The following is an 18,429-nucleotide window of genomic DNA, read 5'->3' as shown; positions in this document are numbered from 1 at the left end:
TATTTTGGTCAGGATCCAAACAATTTCATGACCCCATGGGTATAAATAGCATTATGTCAAATTCCCCCTCCCCCACTCCGGCATTCCCAACTCACAACTCAGAAGTGGCCATGTCAGGTCACTTGGAAGTAACCTACATATTCAAAAAAAAAAAAAAGTCTGTAAGAAAGAAGTGGAAATGGTCACTCATCTGGTAGCTGAGTGAAGATCTGATGTCAGAAAATCTCCAAAAACCAAACAAGGTGGCAGTGCCTCTCATCCACAAACTTTTTAATTCCAATATAGCTGTGTGGGGAAAAGTATTGGGTTCGTGACCCTAAAGAGAATGAGGGAAAATGAAGAGAGGAATATCTCCATCTTGAAAGATAAAAAGTTGAAAGCCAGGAAACCTGACATTGTGGTGAAGGAAATAAAAGCACCTGAACATCAATGATTACGAAGATGTCAGTCTAAAGTGACTACCCAATGAATCGTGGAGAGAGAGAAAAGATCTTCATGTATCACGAAATGCAGTCTGAGACCAAGAAAATGTGGAAGAACAACACAGGATTATTTCCCATGGTTTTGGAAGTCACAGGCTTGACGGAAAAAAATTTCCAGGCCCCATCTAAACTGTCTATACACAAAACAATCAAAAGGCATCCTATTCCTAATTTCTAATATTTGATTTGCTTTTTCTGGCCATTATCACACACTGAGCTGAGGACTGTAACAACCTGCTCAAAATGACACCTACCTTTAACTCGTTATAATTAACTGGCGACTTCACTCAGAACCCAGCATTTTAGACTGCTGAAAGGAAATTAGATACCCAAGGCCAGGGTGGGCAACCACATTTGTCGAAGTCCACAGCCCAGTCAGTCCCTCAAGGACCATATTTACCAACCCCTGCCTATGAAAACCTTCAGCACTCTGTTCCTCCTCCCAGTGGCGTAGCAAAGGGGGGGGGGGGCAGACCACCCTAGTCGCCAGCACCTTCTCTGCCCACTCTATGCCATGCTTTTACCCTCTCTTCCCCGCCCCCACCATACCTCTTTAAAATCTTTTGCCTGTGCAAGCAACTACTCTAGCCTGTTGCTCGTGCAGACCTGGCTCCCTTTGAAATCACAGGGCCAGGAAGTGACGTCAGAGGGAAAGCCAGTGCGAGCAGCAGGCAGAGAAGCTGTTCACGCTGGAGAAGATTTAGAGGTAAGGGAGTGAGAAGGGACGGTGTGCTTGTGGTGTGGAGGAGTGGGGGGGGGCAGAAAGGAAGGGGCAGGGGTGCCTCCCACCCTCGCTACAACACAGCCTCCCCTCATTAATCTTTAAGCCCCTTGGCCCTGCCTCAACCACCATGATCACCCCAATACTACCCCTTGCAGAATAATCTGGAAAAATATGCTATCTGAAAACTGTCCACCCTCCCTGTTGGACAATGTACCCGACTGTCAAATCTATTGTTTTGTTTTGACTGCATCTGCTCTGTTGCCTCCCTCCTCCCCAGAAGCTACTGCCCTAGGCATCTGCTTAGTTTTGCCTCATGGTTGGGCTGGTCCTGCCTGTAATTAGGATTATTTTTCCCTATATGCATAACTTTGCACTTGTCAATATTAAAATTTCATCTTCTATTCAGAAACCCACAAAGACATCCTACAATTTCTTAGTTTGCATTTTAAATTACTTGGAATAATTCAGTTTCATCTGCAAGTCTGATGACTTTGCTCACTGCTCCCGTTTCCCAGTCATTAAAGAATGTTAATGACTAGAACCAATGTACCCCTACTGCATCTCACTGCTTTATGCTCTCTACTGGAAAAACAGACCATCTACCTTTGCTAGAATTGTCAGTGCATAGGGATTGTGGATGTCTCTTCCAGGATGACAGGGGTCCAGAACTCCAAGCTCTACAATCTCCATGGCAAGACACTTGTGCAAAGCATACCTTAGAGGAAAGGAGGGACCGGGGAGATACAATTCAGACGTTCAAATACTTGAAAGGTATTAATGTAGAACAAAATCTTTTCCAGAGAAAGGAAAATTGTAAAACCAGAGGATATAATTTGAGGTTGAGGGGTAAGAGACTCAAGAGCAATATAAGAAAATTCTTCTTTACGGAGAGGGTGGTGGATGCCTGGAATGCGCTCCCGAGAGAGGTGGTGAAGAGGAAAATGGTGACGGAGTTCAAAAACGCGTGGGATGAACACAGAGGATCTAGAATCAGAAAATAATAGTAAATTTTGAATAACTAAGGCCAGTACTGGGCAGACTTGCATGGTCTGTGGCTATATATGGCCGTTTGCTTGAGGATGGGCTAGGGAGGGCTTCAATGGCTGAGATGGTGTAGATGGGCTGAGTGAGCTTTGACGGAGACTTCAGTAGTTGGAACCTAAGAACAGTACCGGGCAGAGCTTTGGATTCTTGCCCAGAAAGAGCTAAGAAAAAGAACAAAAAAAACAACAAATTTTTAAATTGAATCAGGTTGGGCAGACTAGATGGACCATTCAGGTCTTTATCTGCCGTCATCTACTATGTTACTATATGTACAGAGGTACACAGGGCAAAAACTTCCAGTTAGCTAGGGCTTTTACTCAAATTTCAGACCCTTTTTGAAATGTGTTAAATTGTAAATTAATGCATGTTAAAATTGATTTAATACAGGCAAACAAACTGAATGCAGACAAACAAATGCACATTCCAAGTGCAAATCAATTTACAACTTTGTTTTTAACTAGAGAAATTAAACAGGAGCGCTCTCATTCACCTGCTGACTTCACAGTGCTCCAGAGTGTCCTGCAATGAACCTGCCTGTAGGCTCAGCTACGCTTTCACTTCTACCCATTTTATTGGTCTATAATTCACCCAACTCAATACTCCCTATAAATTTAACTACCTATGTGGCTGAATGACACAAAGTTTAGCAATGCACCAAAAAAGATGTATGAAACCTCTGAAACTAGTGCAACAAATGGCAGAGAGAAAAGTACATCTACGCTTCGGTACTTCTTCACAAGGCTTCTAACTGCATCTATTTTTCTTTTTTTTTTATATTTAAGTATTTTTATTGATTTCAATATTATATCAAGTAAACTTGTACAGAAAGCAATTTTAACCACAACATATTACAATCATATAAATCCTTACTTAACAGTGTTAAGCAGATTACAAAAGAAACTATTATGGTAAAATTAGCTCAAGTCCTCATTGGATCCAAGAATTAATTGTGCGAAAACATTAAGAAAACAATCAAAGAAGTAATGCTATTCCTATAAATCGGGAAGGAAGTTACTATTTTCTTTAGAGCTTAACCTTGAGTTTTTTCTTTGTCCAGACGGGACATTGCCAGAAAATTAGTCAAATGTTGAGGTTCAAAGAATACATATTTAATTGAATGGAATGGACAATGCACTTACAAGGATGTCTCAAATAAAATGTAGCCCCTAATGAGATGACCCCGGGTTTCAAAAGAAGGAGATCACGTCTACGTTTTTGTGTTTCCCTTGTAACATCAGGGAACATCTGAATTTTACAACCAAGAAATTCCTTTTGTTTATTCTTTAGAAATAGTCTCAATAACCAAGATTTATCAATAGAAAGAGCCAAAGTAGCTACTAATGTTGCAGATGTTATCACTTCCTTATCTGACTTCTCCAAAATCTCAGTAATATTCAATACGTGTCCTTCAGTAGGCTCAGGTTGATGTTGATGCAGAGTTTTATTGGGGAGATAGTAAACTTGAGCAAATGGTGGAAGATTACCTTCTGGTATTTCCAAAATTTCTGATAAATATCTCTTAAGCATGTCTCTAGGAGCCACCATGGCTATCCTTGGAAAGTTTATCAATCTCAGATTATTGCTATGTGCCTGATTCTCTAAGGACTCCACTTTTCTTCTAAGGTTCAAATTGTCTCTAATTATAGTTTCCTGGAGTTGTTTCATTGAAACCATATCCTGCTGAGTCTTTTGAAGTAAATTATTAGAAGAAGTCCTATCCAATTTTAATTTTCCCAATTCTTCTGAATGGTGGATAAGTTTATTTTCAATCTGTTGGAAATTGGGACTAATTACCTTCGCTAAATTTGCTACCAGGTCCCATAGGGCTTCTAAGGTCACCTCAGCAGGTCTATCCCAAAAAGTAGCTTGTATTGTAGTACAGAGTCTCTCACCTTCCTTTGGATGTTCTGGTTTCTGTTCCCTCTGGTTCAATCCTCCTCCAGGTGTTATGGACCCCACAGTGTCTTCTTTGGAGATTACCCAAACAGGGATCTCCATTTCCAAGCTTCCCAAAGTTAGACTGTCTGCCCCTGGGGAAAGCAATACCCCTTCCTTCGGGGTTTCCTGACCCCTGGGTGAGCTGGCCAACTGTGTTGGAGAAGGCGGTGCTCTAACATCCGGACTAAGAGTGGTGTCTAGCCCAGGAGGAATCCAGTCAGTCTCACCAACACCGGGGATCCTCAGCGGGCTTATAGCAGCCAGATCCACTGGAGCAGCTCCCTGCATCCTCCGAAGAAGTTCTTGAATGTTGCCGAGGGAAGGCACCTCGGAGCGTCGTGAGGCGCTAGCAGCGCTCCTGCCTCTCCTCTTTGGCATTGCAGGTACGTCCAGGCCGGAAACAAGTTTTCAGCCGAAAATCATTCAAAGAGAAGCGCTTCAATCGGGGGCTTGTTCCCGATCTCCTAGGCTGCGGTCATCTTGGAACCCTGCCCTTCGCATCTATTTTTCTTTTACAATGGTGGGATCTTATTATTGAGGACTAGACCTTTCAAAGAGAAAAAGATCTTCATGGAGGAAAAACAGTAGCTATAAATTGCAGATATCTGGTTTTGGTGCACTAATTCTCTCCTTTTTCTTCCAGTTCAATTGATCAAGGGCTGAGAGTCAGGTGCCATGGGCCTTCATTTGCAGAATGCTCTAGGGCTCCTTCCAAAACCTGGTTTATCACGGGCTCATAATCTAGCCACCAGGCATTGCCCTTACTGATAGACCAGGACTCTCCAACCCCAGCCGACCTGGAGAGCAAATGACCCAACTTGAAAATTGACCAGGGACTTTTCTGCATGATGGCAAACAGCATTTGTTATCTGGCCCAGGTATGACTTTTTAAAGCTGTACGATAGTGATCATGGAGCTGGAGGAAAAAGGAGAATACAGTATACCCCCTCCCACAAATTTGCGGTTCACGAATTGCGGACTCAGTCTTTCATGGTATTTTCCAACTGCCTCTTCTGGTACTAAAATCAGGCTATACCAATCAGGAGCTGCTTTGACACGCCAGTGCTTTGTGCTCCTCATTCACTCCAAAAAATATCAAAAATTCAAAAACACAAAAAAACAAAAGTCTTGTGCGGGATACTTATCCAATATGAGGCTGTTTATAGCTAAAAAGATAGTGCTGAGTATACCTTTCTCTTGGAAAAGCTGATCGTGTCAAGCAATTACCAGATAACACATACTACGTCGAGGAAGTTTTTGAAGTATAAACAAGATAAACTGATGCAAGATGGATTAGATGGACTGTGGTTGTGGATTAATTTTTCTTATTTTTATATTTTGGGGGGGTTTTTGTGTTTTTGAATTTTTGATATTTTTTGGAGTGAATGGGGAGCACAAAGCACTTTTTGGACTTGAAGCAGAGCCCAGGACTTAACGATTATTCCAGCAGAGATAAGAACTCCTCTTCTCTTATTTCTACATTATTTCCTAGCCATTATATTTATTGGTAGGGAGGGAGGAGTGCTATGATGTAATTAAGCCTGAACTGGTAGAGTCCTGTGCTCATATGCCTTAAAGTTCGTACTGGCTTTCACTGAGCACTATTATTAATTAATAGTATTTATTTGATCTTAAAAGATTAAATATTCTCTTTTTTGAAGACGTTTTAACTATAGAAACATAGAAACATAATGGCAGATAAAGGCCAATTGGCCCATCTAGTCTGCCCATCCGCAGTAACCATTATCTCTTTTTCTCTCTGTAGGTCAAATGCTGTGCAATAAGCATACCTCAATGCCAACAAAACCTGCCAGCTCATTGGCAAGAAGGACCATGTAAGGATAGCAGTACTGTATGTTCATTAGTTTGTATTAAAAAATGAACAAAGCACGGGAACAGAGGCCCATCTACCCTGGGGAGCCCCACTCCTCTTGGGACATGCTGTCCTGGCTCTGGTCCCAACATCAATAACTCATTGTTCGTCTAATGCATCTGTATTCTATAATGTTCTTATGATGCTGCACCTGCTCCAAAGCTGGATGGCTTCATTTGAACAAGGATTTTTTTTTTTTAATTTATTTTCATCATGCTCCTTCTCTAATTGTTTTTTTTTTTAATTCCCTTTTTATATTGTTGCAAATAAATCAATCACTCATTGCCAGCATATGGGATTCATTGTACTAACTAGTCACAGAGGTGTTGCTGAGGCCATCAGAATTTGTTATGGAGAGCTGTGCTCCCTCCAAGGACGGACAAGCAAATCAATCAGTTTCAAAGCCGAGTTTTATAAACAAGTTTCCAGATATGGCTTTTGTTCACTCTGAAAGAGGAATGCAGAGAAAACGATCATCCACCTTTGTGAGGGCATTTAATCATCTTCCTCTATCAGGATGCGCTTACTGAGGGATGGACTGATCATGGATCAGGCAAGTGTCAGGCTGTCAACAGACAGACAAGTGTGGACTAATGCATCTGTCGACAGAGCAAGCTTAGTTTATTGGAAACAGGCCAACGAAGGGAGAAAGATTAAATTTGTTTTCTCTTTGCAAACTCTAATGAAACAAAAAGCCTTCTTTAGAGTACAAACTTTAGACTGGTTATGCAGAGTTATGTCTTACCACATCTAGACTATTGAAATTCTCTTTTTTGCGGCTTGCCGAAGACTTCACTCAGAGCGCTTTAGGTGGCTCAAAATATCGCTGCCAGGGTAATAGCTAGATTGCCCCGTTATTCCCATGTTACCCCTGTGCTGGTCAAACTTCACTGGTTGCCGGTTGTTTGGAGAATACAATTTAAGCTTCTAACCTTGGTATTCAAGTCTGGGATCTATTGTTTCTCTGGTGCAGACTTATGTGCCTTCTTGCTCTTTGAGATCACAAGACAGAACTTTTTTGGCTGTTTCCACTCTTCGTTCTGTCACCAAAGTTGCAAATTGATCACATTATGTTCCACGTAGCTGGATCTTTACTATGGAACTCGGTTCCAGATTCTATCCATCTGACCTCTGATTTTTTGGCATTTTGGAAAAGTTTGAAAGCCTATTTTTTTTTCAACTTGCCTTATATATCTAGGAGCTTATAAAAAGGCACTTAACAAGCTGAGATTAATTCAGAACACTGCGGTCCCGCTCATCTTTGGTTTAAAAAAATGGGAACATGTCACCCCATACTTCCAGATACTTCACTGGTTGCCGGTGGAATCCAGAATACTCTTCAAGTTCACCTGCATCAGCTACAAAGCTGTCTTTGGGATGCTACCATCTTACCTCGCCTCTCAATTCATCCTCAACAGCTCTAATAAGAGCTCTCGCAGAATAAATCTCTTTAAGAACATAAGAGCATAAGAAGTTGCCTCCACTGGTCAGACCAGAGGTCCATCGCGCCCAGCGGTCCGCACCCGTGGCGGCCCATCAGATCCATGACCTGTTAAATGGTCCCTGACTTTCCTATAACCTATCTCTACTTTCTATCTGTACCCCTCAATCCTCTTATCCTGTAGGAATTTATCTAAACCTTCCTTGAACCCCAGTAGGGTGCTCTGCCCTATCACAGCCTCCAGGAGCGCGTTCCATGTGTCCACCACCCTCTGAGTAAAGAAGAACTTCCTAGCATTTATTCTAAACCTGTCCCCTTTCAATTTCTCCGAGTGCCCCCTTGTACTTGTGGTTCCTCATAGTTTGAAGAATCTGTCCCTGTCTACCTTCTCTATGCCTTTCAAGATCTTGAAGGTTTCTATCATGTCTCTTTTAAGTCTCCGCTTTTCCAGGGAGAATAGCCCCAGCTTTTCCAACCTGTCAGCGTAAGAAAAGTTTTCCATACCTCTTATCAATTTAGTTGCTCTTCTTTGGACTCCCTCAAGCATTGCCATGTCCTTTTTGAGGTATGGTGACCAGTACTGGACACAATACTCCAGATGCGGGCGCACCATTGCACGATACAGTGGCATGACGACTTCCTTCGTCCTGGTCGTGATGCCCTTTTTGATAATACCCAGCGTTCTGTTTGCTTTCTTTAACTACCCCTCCCTGAAATCATGCCATTACAAGAAGTTTCTTGACAGAATGTTATCATTCCAGGCAGCCAAACTGAACACATGGCTCGTAAAACCCATACTCGAGGCCACTTCATACGCCGACTTCAGAAAATCTCTGAAGACATAGAAACATAGAAATAGACGGCAGATAAGGGCCACGGCCCATCTAGTCTGCCCACCCTAATGTCCCTCCCCTACCTTTGCCCTGTGAATAGATCCCATGTGCCGATCCCATTTGGCCTTAAAATCAGGCACGCTGCTGGCCTCAATCACCTGTAGTGGAAGACTATTCCAGCGATCAACCACTCTTTCACCTGTCTGTTTAACAAATTCTAATCCCAATTCATGCCCAATCCCCCTCAGCTATCCTCTTCCCAATCCCCAAATCTCTAGACCTTAGACTAACTCATGCTTTTCCCATTTTGTAATGATATTCTAACCCAAATTGTTTTCCCCTTGTATCTTAATCTTTGACTATATACATCCTTTAGATTCAAACCAACTTGGTTCTCTTCCATTTGTAATTGTATCCCAGTTAGACTTGTTTTTTCCTTACATCTCATTCTCTGACTGTATGTATCTTGTTGTAAACCGCTTTGAACTTATGGTATAGCGGTATATAAAAAATAAAATTATTATTATTTTCAAATTTGGTTACTTTGTAATCTTGTAATTGCTTGGCTTTTTATTTTAAGGCACATTTGTAAGTTGTTTATTGTATGCTGTTATTTTAATAATGTGCTATGTTTTGTTTTATTATGTTATGTAATGTTTTGTTTTAATTATGTATATATCGTTGTTATAGAAACATAGAAATTGACGGCAGATAAGGGCCACGGCCCATCTAGTCTGCCCACCCTAATGTCCCTCCCCTACCCTCGCCCTGTGAATAGATCCCATGTGACGATCCCATTTGGCCTTAAAATCAGGCACGCTGCTGGCCTCGATCACATGCATAAGAACATAAGAACATAAGAACATAAGAAGCGCCATCTCCGGATCAGACCTTCGGTCCATCAAGTCCGGCGATCCGCACACGCGGAGGCCCTGCTAGGTATTCACCTGGCTTATTTTATAGCCAACCATATCTTTATATGCCTATCTCAAGGAGATATGCATCTAGTTTGCTTTTGAAACCTAGGACTGTCGATTCCGCAATAATCTCCCCTGGGAGAGTATTCCAGATGTCAACCACTCTCTGTGTGAAGCAGAACTTCCTGACATTGGTCCTGAACTTGCCCCCCCTTAGCTTCATTTCATGTCCTCTTGTCCGTGTCAAATTGGACATTGTAAATAATCTTCTCTGCTCTATTTTGTCAATTCCTTTCAGTATTTTGAAGGTCTCGATCATATCCCCACGCAGTCTCCTTTTCTCAAGGGAGAACAATCCCAGTGTTTTAAGTCGATCCTCATATTCCAGTTTCTCCATACCCTTCACTAGTTTAGTTGCTCGTCTCTGCACCCTCTCCAGCAGTTTTATATCCTTCTTTAGGTAGGGAGACCAATGTTGGACGCAGTATTCCAAGTGGGGTCTGACCATTGCCCTATAAAGCGGCATTATAACTTTCTCCGATCTACTCGAGATTCCTTTCTTTATCATGCCCAACATTCTATTTGCCTTATTTGCCGCTGCCACGCATTGTGCCGACGGCTTCAGGGTCCTATCTATCAGTACACCCAGATCTCTTTCTTGTTCACTTTTCCCCAGAGTTGCACCTGACATTCTGTACTCGTATTCCTTATTTTTACTGCCTAAATGCATTACCTTGCATTTCTCCACGTTGAACTTCATCTGCCATTTCTCCGCCCATTTTTCTAACCGACACAAATCGCTCTGGAGTTCCTCACTGTCCTCCTGCGATCTGATTGCCCGGCAGAGTTTTGTGTCGTCTGCAAACTTGATGATCTCACTGGATGTTCCGTTTTCCAGGTCATTGATATAAATATTAAAAAGGATCGGCCCAAGTACCGAGCCCTGGGGCACACCACTAGTCACTCTCTCCCAGTCGGAGAACTTCCCATTTATGCCCACTCTCTGCTTTCGGTTTTCCAGCCATTTGCCTATCCATCTTTGTATATCTCCCTCTATGCCATGGCTTTGTAGCTTCCTGAGAAGTCTTTCGTGTGGAACTTTGTCAAATGCTTTCTGGAAGTCCAAGTATATTATGTCCACCGGCTTTCCACTATCAATTTGCTCGTTCACGGTCTCAAAGAATTGGAGTAAATTCGTCAGACACGATTTCCCTTTCCTGAATCCATGTTGACTGGGTTTCATCAAGTCGTGTGTGTCCAAGTGCTGAACTATGCTATCCTTGATCAGTGATTCAATCATCTTGCAGTGGAAGACTATTCCAGCGATCAACCATCCTTTCTGTGAAAAAGAATTTCCTGGTGTCAGCTCGTAGCTTCTCTCCCCTAATTTCCCATGGATGCCCTCTTGTTGTCGTGGGACCCTTGAAAAGGAAGATATCTTCCTCCGCCTCTATGCGGCCCGTGAGATACTTGAACGTCTCGATCATGTCCCCCCTCTCTCTGCGCTCCTCGAGTGAGTATAGCTGCAATTTGTCAAGCCGTTCCTCGTATGGGAGATCCTTGAATCCCGAGACCATCCTGGTGGCCATTCTCTGAACCAACTCCAGTCTCAGCACATCCTTGCGATAATGCGGCCTCCAGAATTGCACACAGTATTCCAGATGGGGCCTCACCATGGATCTATACAATGGCATAAGACTTCCGGCTTACGGCTGACGAAACCCCTGCGTATGCAACCTATGACTTGTCTTGCTTTGGATGAAGCTTGCTCCACTTGATTGGCAGCCTTCATGTCCTCGCTGATGATCACCCCTAAGTCGCGTTCTGCTACCGTTCTTGTAAGGATCTCGCCATTAAGGGTATAAGTCTTGCATGGATTTTGGCTGCCCAGGTGCATAACTTTGCATTTTTTGGCATTGAAGCTGAGTTGCCAGGACCTAGACCAGCGCTCCAGTAGGAGTAGGTCATGCATCATGTTGTCGGGCATTGAAACATCATCTATTCTGCATTTGCCCACTACATTATTTAGTTTGGCGTCATCGGCGAATAATGTTATTTTACCCCGAAGCTCTTCTGCCAAGTCCCTTATAAAGTCCCTTCTGCCAAGTCCCTTATCCGCATAGATGGTTGATATGCAGGCTACAAGTGTTTTAAATAAATAAATACTTGGTCCCTGCTGGTCTTTATGTTTAGACAGTAGTACGGTGCTTTCTCAACCCTCTCCTGGATGCACACTTAGCCAACTGGGTCTTTCGGATTACTACAGTGAATAATATACAAGACATGCACTTGTATATACTGGAGAACCATTGTACACAACGTCTAGTTTAAGCATATTCAGTATAGTAATCCTGAAAGCCCAATTGACTAGGTGCTAGAGATCTGAATTTGTTTGAAAAATTTCATGTCATGTCTGTGTCAAATGAAAATTGATCAGAGGGGGAAAATTAAAAAAAAATTAAAAAAAATCACAAAAATGTCTCGGTTTCTCATTTGTTGTCAATAGTACGCACTACATTAATTTTTATGTGGCCTGTTATAAAAGTGTCCTCCAAGTGTATTTTTGGGAGACTAATTCATTGCACAAAAAAATCCTCTTCTGATAACCTTGAATACTTACCCCTTATCCTTACACAGGTGGGGGGAGAAGGAACAGGGGGACATTAACTGCCAAATTATTAAAAACTATACAGGAATATAAACGATTAAGGAAGAATCTGAAAACTGGGATATTTGAGGAATTCTAGGTTTTACAACAGCCACAGGATGAGTAGAACAGACTCCGAAACTCACCTATCCATCTCATTAGGGACGTCAGGATCTGCAAGTACTTTGTCTTCTGGATGTTGAAAAAGGTAAAAGGGCCGAGGAATAGGGTAAATGCAACCTAAAGGGAGGAACAAAAAAGACAAGACATAAAGCTAAAAACAAGCTTAGTCACAGTAGCAGCAACAAGCTTAGTCTAAATCCAAATGCTTAGTCACAGTGGCAGAGAAAGCTTGACAGGGAAATTTAGAACAGACTTAAGGGTTCTGGATTGGGAGAGGACACATTTGTTGCTCTAGAACGTTTAAGCCTTTTAGGTTGATAAATTGCAAGGTGAAACTGTAGTTTGATGAAATGCTCCTCAGTGGTAACAAAACCATTAATGAACAATAATGCCTAATAATCGATATGGACATTAGGGAAACCTTATAGTCTATATGCCCCTATATAAAAGATGCTATTTACTAATGGATAGTACATGCCAACCTGCAAATGCAAAATTCAGCGTAGTTCAAATACCCCAAATGAATCAGAGCCAAAAGAATTATGCATTACTGCTTTATAAGTAATTCATTTTAATAAAGTCCTACCCTATCTTACAGTATCTTCTGAAGCTGATAATAAATAGGGGGGGAGGGGAGGAGGAGTCGGATGTTCCAACCTTCCTCACATTCTTTCCCATATAAAACAGGAGAATAAAGCATAGCCCCCCTCAGGAAAACAATACACCACACTTCCATATACCATAGCTGTGTTTTCATGAAATGACCTCCATTAACATTTTCAGAGCAGCACTTTATCATGAAAATGTTAACATCAACTAAAAACATTAGTGAGAGAAAGACAGACAGAGAGAGATACTAGGGGGTGCTAAATGGAAGGAAAATAGGATGAAATATAGGGGCAAGTACAGTTTGGATTTAGGGAACTGATTTCCGAATCTCTGAATCACTCAATACAAGGAAAACCAACAGAGAACAGGAACATTTAATTATACCTCAGGATTCCTTTCCCCCATCTCAAATACAGATATTGTGTTCAGTAAGGACACCACCTTTTTTTTTTTTTTTAAATCAGTTCTATCATGAAAGCTTTTAATAAGGGGGCAGATAAGTCATCACTTCTACCAGGAATTGACTGCACAGCTCTCCTTATCCCAGAGAAAGGTGTTAAGAGATTCCAGCAGAAGCTAATAAATAGCTCCAGATGACGCAAGGTGAAAATGGTTTCTGCTCCATTATTAACGCCTCAGGTTGACTACCAATGTGCATATTATTTTGCCTCATACAGAAGTCATCACCGCTCTGCAAACGTAGCAGGGTGAATACTGCACAGTCTATCCCATCTGTTTATAGAGTATTTTAAAACTCATGGTAAAAAGACTAAGATTGCTTTTATTATTTGACTTTTCGCAGTGGCGTGCAAGGCAAGATACGGCAGTATCCGTGTCATCTTCAAAAATACAACACTCTTAATAAAAATCAACACCCAAATAAAAGAACAAGCCTTGTAAAAACATCCCATCATCTAGGCAGCACTCAAACATGAAAAGGTTATCCCTTGACATCCAAAACAGCCTAGTTTTTAGAGCATCAGAGACTGACAATCAGGGAAGTATGGCTCAAATGCTGCTGCCGCTCCTTGTGATCTTGGGCAAATCACTTAACCCTCCATTGCTTCAGGTACAACAAGCATGAAGGGCAATTGTATAATGACACGTGTAGTCATGTGCACCCTGTACAGGCATGTGTGTGTGTAGAATAGTGGCACTTGCATGCAAAAGTGCGTTACACACTCTTCCCCTAATTTTAGAAAGTCGGGCGTCAAAATTTGCACACACAAGTTATAGAATAAAGTGAAAGCATAACAATTTAATAATTAGCTCATAATTGATGTTAACAATGAATGATAGGCTATAATTGGCCTTCATGGCACCAATTAGGACATTTATTTGTGTAACTTGCTAAGTCAGTATTCTATAAGTTGCATGCTCATATTCTAGAGTGCACAATATTGAGGGGGGGGGGGGCTTGGACCTTCGAGGGGCATGAGCAGGTCAGGAGCATGTCAGTTACACACGTGGATTATAGATTAGGTTTATGTTTGCTAATTAGATGTATTGCCAAATTTGGACAAACCAAGTTCCAGGTGATTCACAGAATTATACAAATTTAAAAAAAAAAGGGTAATAGGAACTACATCATTATATAGAAGAAAGGCAATACATATAAAAGTATCCAATCATTCAACAAATTAAAAATCTCAAAATGCCCTGGTTGCTTGTCCACCAGGACTAGCAAGCATCAAAGACAGCAGTAAACAGGTATGTTTTCATCTTAGACTTAGGGGTCCTTTTACCAAGGCGTGCTAGTGCGCCTTAGCATGCACTAAATGCTAACGCATGCTAACGCGTCCATTATGTCATATGGACATGTTAGTATTAGCGTGCCTTAGTAAAAGGACCCCTTAAATTCCCTAAATGCAGTTTCAACACACACACACACAGCCCAGGATTTCTGGATAGACCCCCTCCCAATTCACTAGCATCCCCATTGCTGACTATTGCAAGGATAGCATTCTGCCATATGAATCACAGCGTAATGGTGCGCTCGACTCACGATGACCTACATAGTCCGACAGTGAAACAGCTGCTGCTAGCCGTGTCTAGAGTAGACAGTTGCATGGGAACGGGGATGACGTGGTTCCCTCGGGTTCCTCCTCCGGGTGCGGGGATCCCGTGGGGTCACCCCCTCGGGACACGGGGATCCCACAGGGTTGGAGGCAGCTTGGTTGATACACACTTTTAACTGCCCTCTATGTTGTAGTCTTCTTTGCAGCGTGCAGCGCTCTCAGCACGCCTCTAGTAGCTGACCCGGAAGTCTTCCCTGACGTCAAAGCTGACGTCAGAAGGAAGTCTTCGCCTCAGCTATGTGCAGCGGCTAGAAATAAGAGCAGCCTGCAAAAAGATTGCTGGTGCAAAGGGGAGAATTTGGGTCGGACAAGCTGGATATGGTGCTGAAAGAGGCACTACAGAAAAGAGAGGGCAGAGAAAAAGTTCCTTCAGAAAGGATCTAGGAAAAGGAAAAGGATCTAGGCTACCCAAATTAGCTGAAGGTGAGACCGGGAGGCCAGGGGGAAAACCGGAGGACGCCGCAAAGAGGAGAGGAGGGGGGGGAGGATGCTACAAAGAAGGGGGAGGGAGGGAGTCCACGTGCATATGCTATGCTTGGGGTGGGGAAAAATAGTGGCTCTGAAAACAGGAGAGGGAGAGAGATGGTGGACAATGGGATTTAGGGAGGGAAGGAACAGAAAGGGAGAGAAGTTGGACACAAGGGATGGGGGGATAGAGACACTGGATAGGAGGGTAGTTGGGAAGAGAAAGGGAGAGCTGGTGGACCCTTGGGGCAGAAAAAGAGGGAGGGAGGGAGAGCATGCACAAGTTGCAACAAAAAAGAAGCGCATAGGGACATGGGAGGTGGTGTACACAGGGAATGGAAGAAAGAGGAGAATTTTTGGTCATAGGGAGGGAGTGAGGTACCGATGATAGGGAAGAGAAAGATGAGAAGGAGAAATGTTGTGGTGGAAAGGGAACAGTGAGATAGATTGAAAGGGACGCAAGAGGGAGAAATGTTGGGCATAGTGGAGAAGGGAATGGAGGGAGAGATGTGGGCATGGTGCTGGAGAGGGGTGACAGAAGGAGAAATGTGGGCATGGGGCTGGTGGGAGAGTGAAAGATGCTGCACGTGGTCCAGAGGGATGAGAGAGGGATAAATGCTGGCCCATAGTAGGAAGAATCAATGCACAGCAACAGAAGAATTTGCAGAAGACGGAAAAGCAGGAAAAAAAAACACTGGGACGAACTTGATGGAAAAATAAGTTTCCAGACAACTAAGGTAAAAAACAGAATTTGTTCACTAAAATATGTTAGTTTTGGGAAATGTATATAGCAGATGTCTTTGTATTGTGTTCAAAAGAAAAGGAAAAGCATTTCTGGTTTTATTTCTACAGTGTTGAAGTACGTGCTGACCCTTGCTGTGGCTGGGAGGATCCCCAAGCACCACCAGCAGAGGACCTCTTCTAGAAATGGCCAGAACTCCCCTCCACCAAGCGCAGCAATCGCTGGCAGCATCCATGAGCCACTGAGGCAAGCATCTGTGACTCAGACGCTACTACTGCCTGCTGAGCTTGGCAAAAGGGACCCCCGACCAACTGCAGAGGAAGTCCTCAGCTGACATTAGAAGCTCTGGTAGAAACCCATTTACAAAGTATGTATTCTCAATTAATATTTCCAAATTAATTAAAGTGTCTTTGCTTATTTGTAAATTGGTTTCTACCACAGCCTTTAATTCAGTAGCATAATTAAATGAAATAACTACTTCTGAAATTTATAGGGACGGGCGGGGACAGATTTGATTCCAGCGGGGGTTTGACTCCTAGTGGGGACAGATGGGAACGGGTTTAATTCTACCGGGGACAGGTGGGGACAGGTTTGATTTCTGTCCCCGCACAACTCTCTAGTCTCGAGCTAGTGTATTTTTGTGTATGGGTCCTCAGGAATGGAATAAGCTTCCGGGATATTTACGACAGCAATCAAGTTTGAGTACGTTTAAGAAAATGTTGAAGAAACATCTCTTCTATAAGATGAAATATGGGACTAGATTTATAGTTTTTTGATGCGAGGCGCTGGTAGCCTCTTTGTAATTTTAGGAGGCTTTACATTATTATTATGTTATATTGATGTTTGATTTGTTGTACTGTATGTGATTGTGTTTGTACTCTATTGTGACCTGCCTTGGGAAAGGCAGGATATAAAGAAAGAAATACAGAATACAGACTGATGCACCCTATTAATGATGGGAAAAGAACCAACATAAAATCTCCCCTAGCAATACATCCATTTAAGGAGCGATCTCTCTGGCAGTTAATAAGAAACCTGAATTTTTCTGAGATTACTGAGTGCTGCAGCAGATCAGATCAAACAGTGGGAAAATCACCACCTACTGTTATACTTGGCTCAATAAGCAAAGATCTGTGTGGATTAGAAAAAAAATATCAGGCTTAGAGAGGGCCAGTTAACTTTGGTATTCTGTTGCTAGTCTGTCAGCGGCCAACTGTTGTAAGAGGAAAAGCTCCTAATGAGCAACTTGCAACTGCTACAGGGCAGCAGATATCAATATTACAACAGGTTTCATGTCCATTATTAATGCACAACTCCACCACATCTACCTATTAAAAGGAGAATTCTGCCATCTTCATGCTTTCTTTTTTTTTTTTAAGTTCAATATTTTTTATTGAGTTTTTTGAAAAAATATAAGAAACAGTTCAAGTACAAGATATCAAAAAATAAAACAAAACATTTAGTATAACAAATATTCAGTTACAGTGTGCAATATAGAATTGAATCGTTTTAAAAGATCCAAAGTACTAGGACTGTTCATGAAAAAATAATAAAAGAAAAGATAAGAGGAAAGAGAAATTGAAGGAAGAAAGAAAAAGAATAAAATGAGGAAAAAGATGAAGGTAAAGAAAAAGAAGAGGAAGAAGAAGACAGGAGTGTCTATGAAATAGATTGAACATATGAGTCCAGGAATTTCCAGGGTGATTTACATTGTATCAAACTTTTGGAAAGTCAAATTATATTTTTCTTTTCATAAGCATATGATTCAAATTTATGATACATGCTCAAAGAATTCCACCAAAAGGTATAGTTTAGTAATGAAGAGGACTTCCAATTTTTCAAGATGTGCATAAGGGCAGTCACAAACATTGCATCAATGAGTTTAGGAGGACAGTTCGACTGTGTAAAACAAGGATGTTGAGATCGGAGAATTATAATGTCAAAGGAAATTTCTTCTGAACAATTGGTAATAGACTTTATGGTGTCCCAAATGCACGCCAATACCTTTGCAGGTCTTGCTTTGCTAGTGAAATGTAAGGCTTTCAGAATATGAGAAGGACTGGAGTTTAAAAAAAAAAAAAAATCCAGAGTTGTGCATTCGCTTTCAGTCACTGGTATTTTATTAGGTATGCCTAAATTGCTGAATGCTGTTCTATAGTTGCCTAATTATATTTTGCTGCTACAATATTCTATTTTATTTTGTGATGGGGGGTTTTAGGATATTTTGTAGTTATATTTCTTTGCTGAGAGGTCAATGTTCAAAGGGGATCTCTGCCTCAGCACCCTGGGGTTGTGGGATCAAATCCTAACGCTGCTCTTTGTGACTCTGGGCAAGTCAATTAATCCTCCATTGCTCCAGGTACAAAATAAGTACCTGTTTATATGTAAAACCGCTTTGAATATGTAATCACAAAAAAGCTGTATACGTCCCATTCCCAACTAGCCATCACAAAAAGGATCTAGCCAGTTATCTATCCAGATTGAAGCCTTTGAAAACTGATCTAACCGCCCAT

At 41.9% G+C, this 18,429-nt stretch overlaps 1 protein-coding gene across 3 annotated transcripts in view; it reads right to left on the bottom strand.

Annotated features, from left to right (window-relative positions):
* TMEM104 (transmembrane protein 104) overlaps positions 1 to 18,429 on the bottom strand; it is a 124,614-nt gene that overhangs the window by 22,177 nt on the left and 84,008 nt on the right. For all 3 annotated transcript variants that reach the window (XM_033960729.1, XM_033960730.1, XM_033960728.1), the window contains exon 9: positions 12,046 to 12,139. In XM_033960729.1, coding sequence (XP_033816620.1) covers positions 12,046 to 12,139 — 94 coding nt within the window. The remainder of the gene's footprint in view (positions 1 to 12,045; positions 12,140 to 18,429) is intronic.

The sequence above is a fragment of the Geotrypetes seraphini genome, chromosome 10 (assembly GCF_902459505.1).
Source record: "Geotrypetes seraphini chromosome 10, aGeoSer1.1, whole genome shotgun sequence".
Taxonomy (NCBI): Eukaryota; Metazoa; Chordata; class Amphibia; order Gymnophiona; family Dermophiidae; genus Geotrypetes; species Geotrypetes seraphini.
This window is presented reverse-complemented; position numbering and strand designations above follow the sequence as displayed.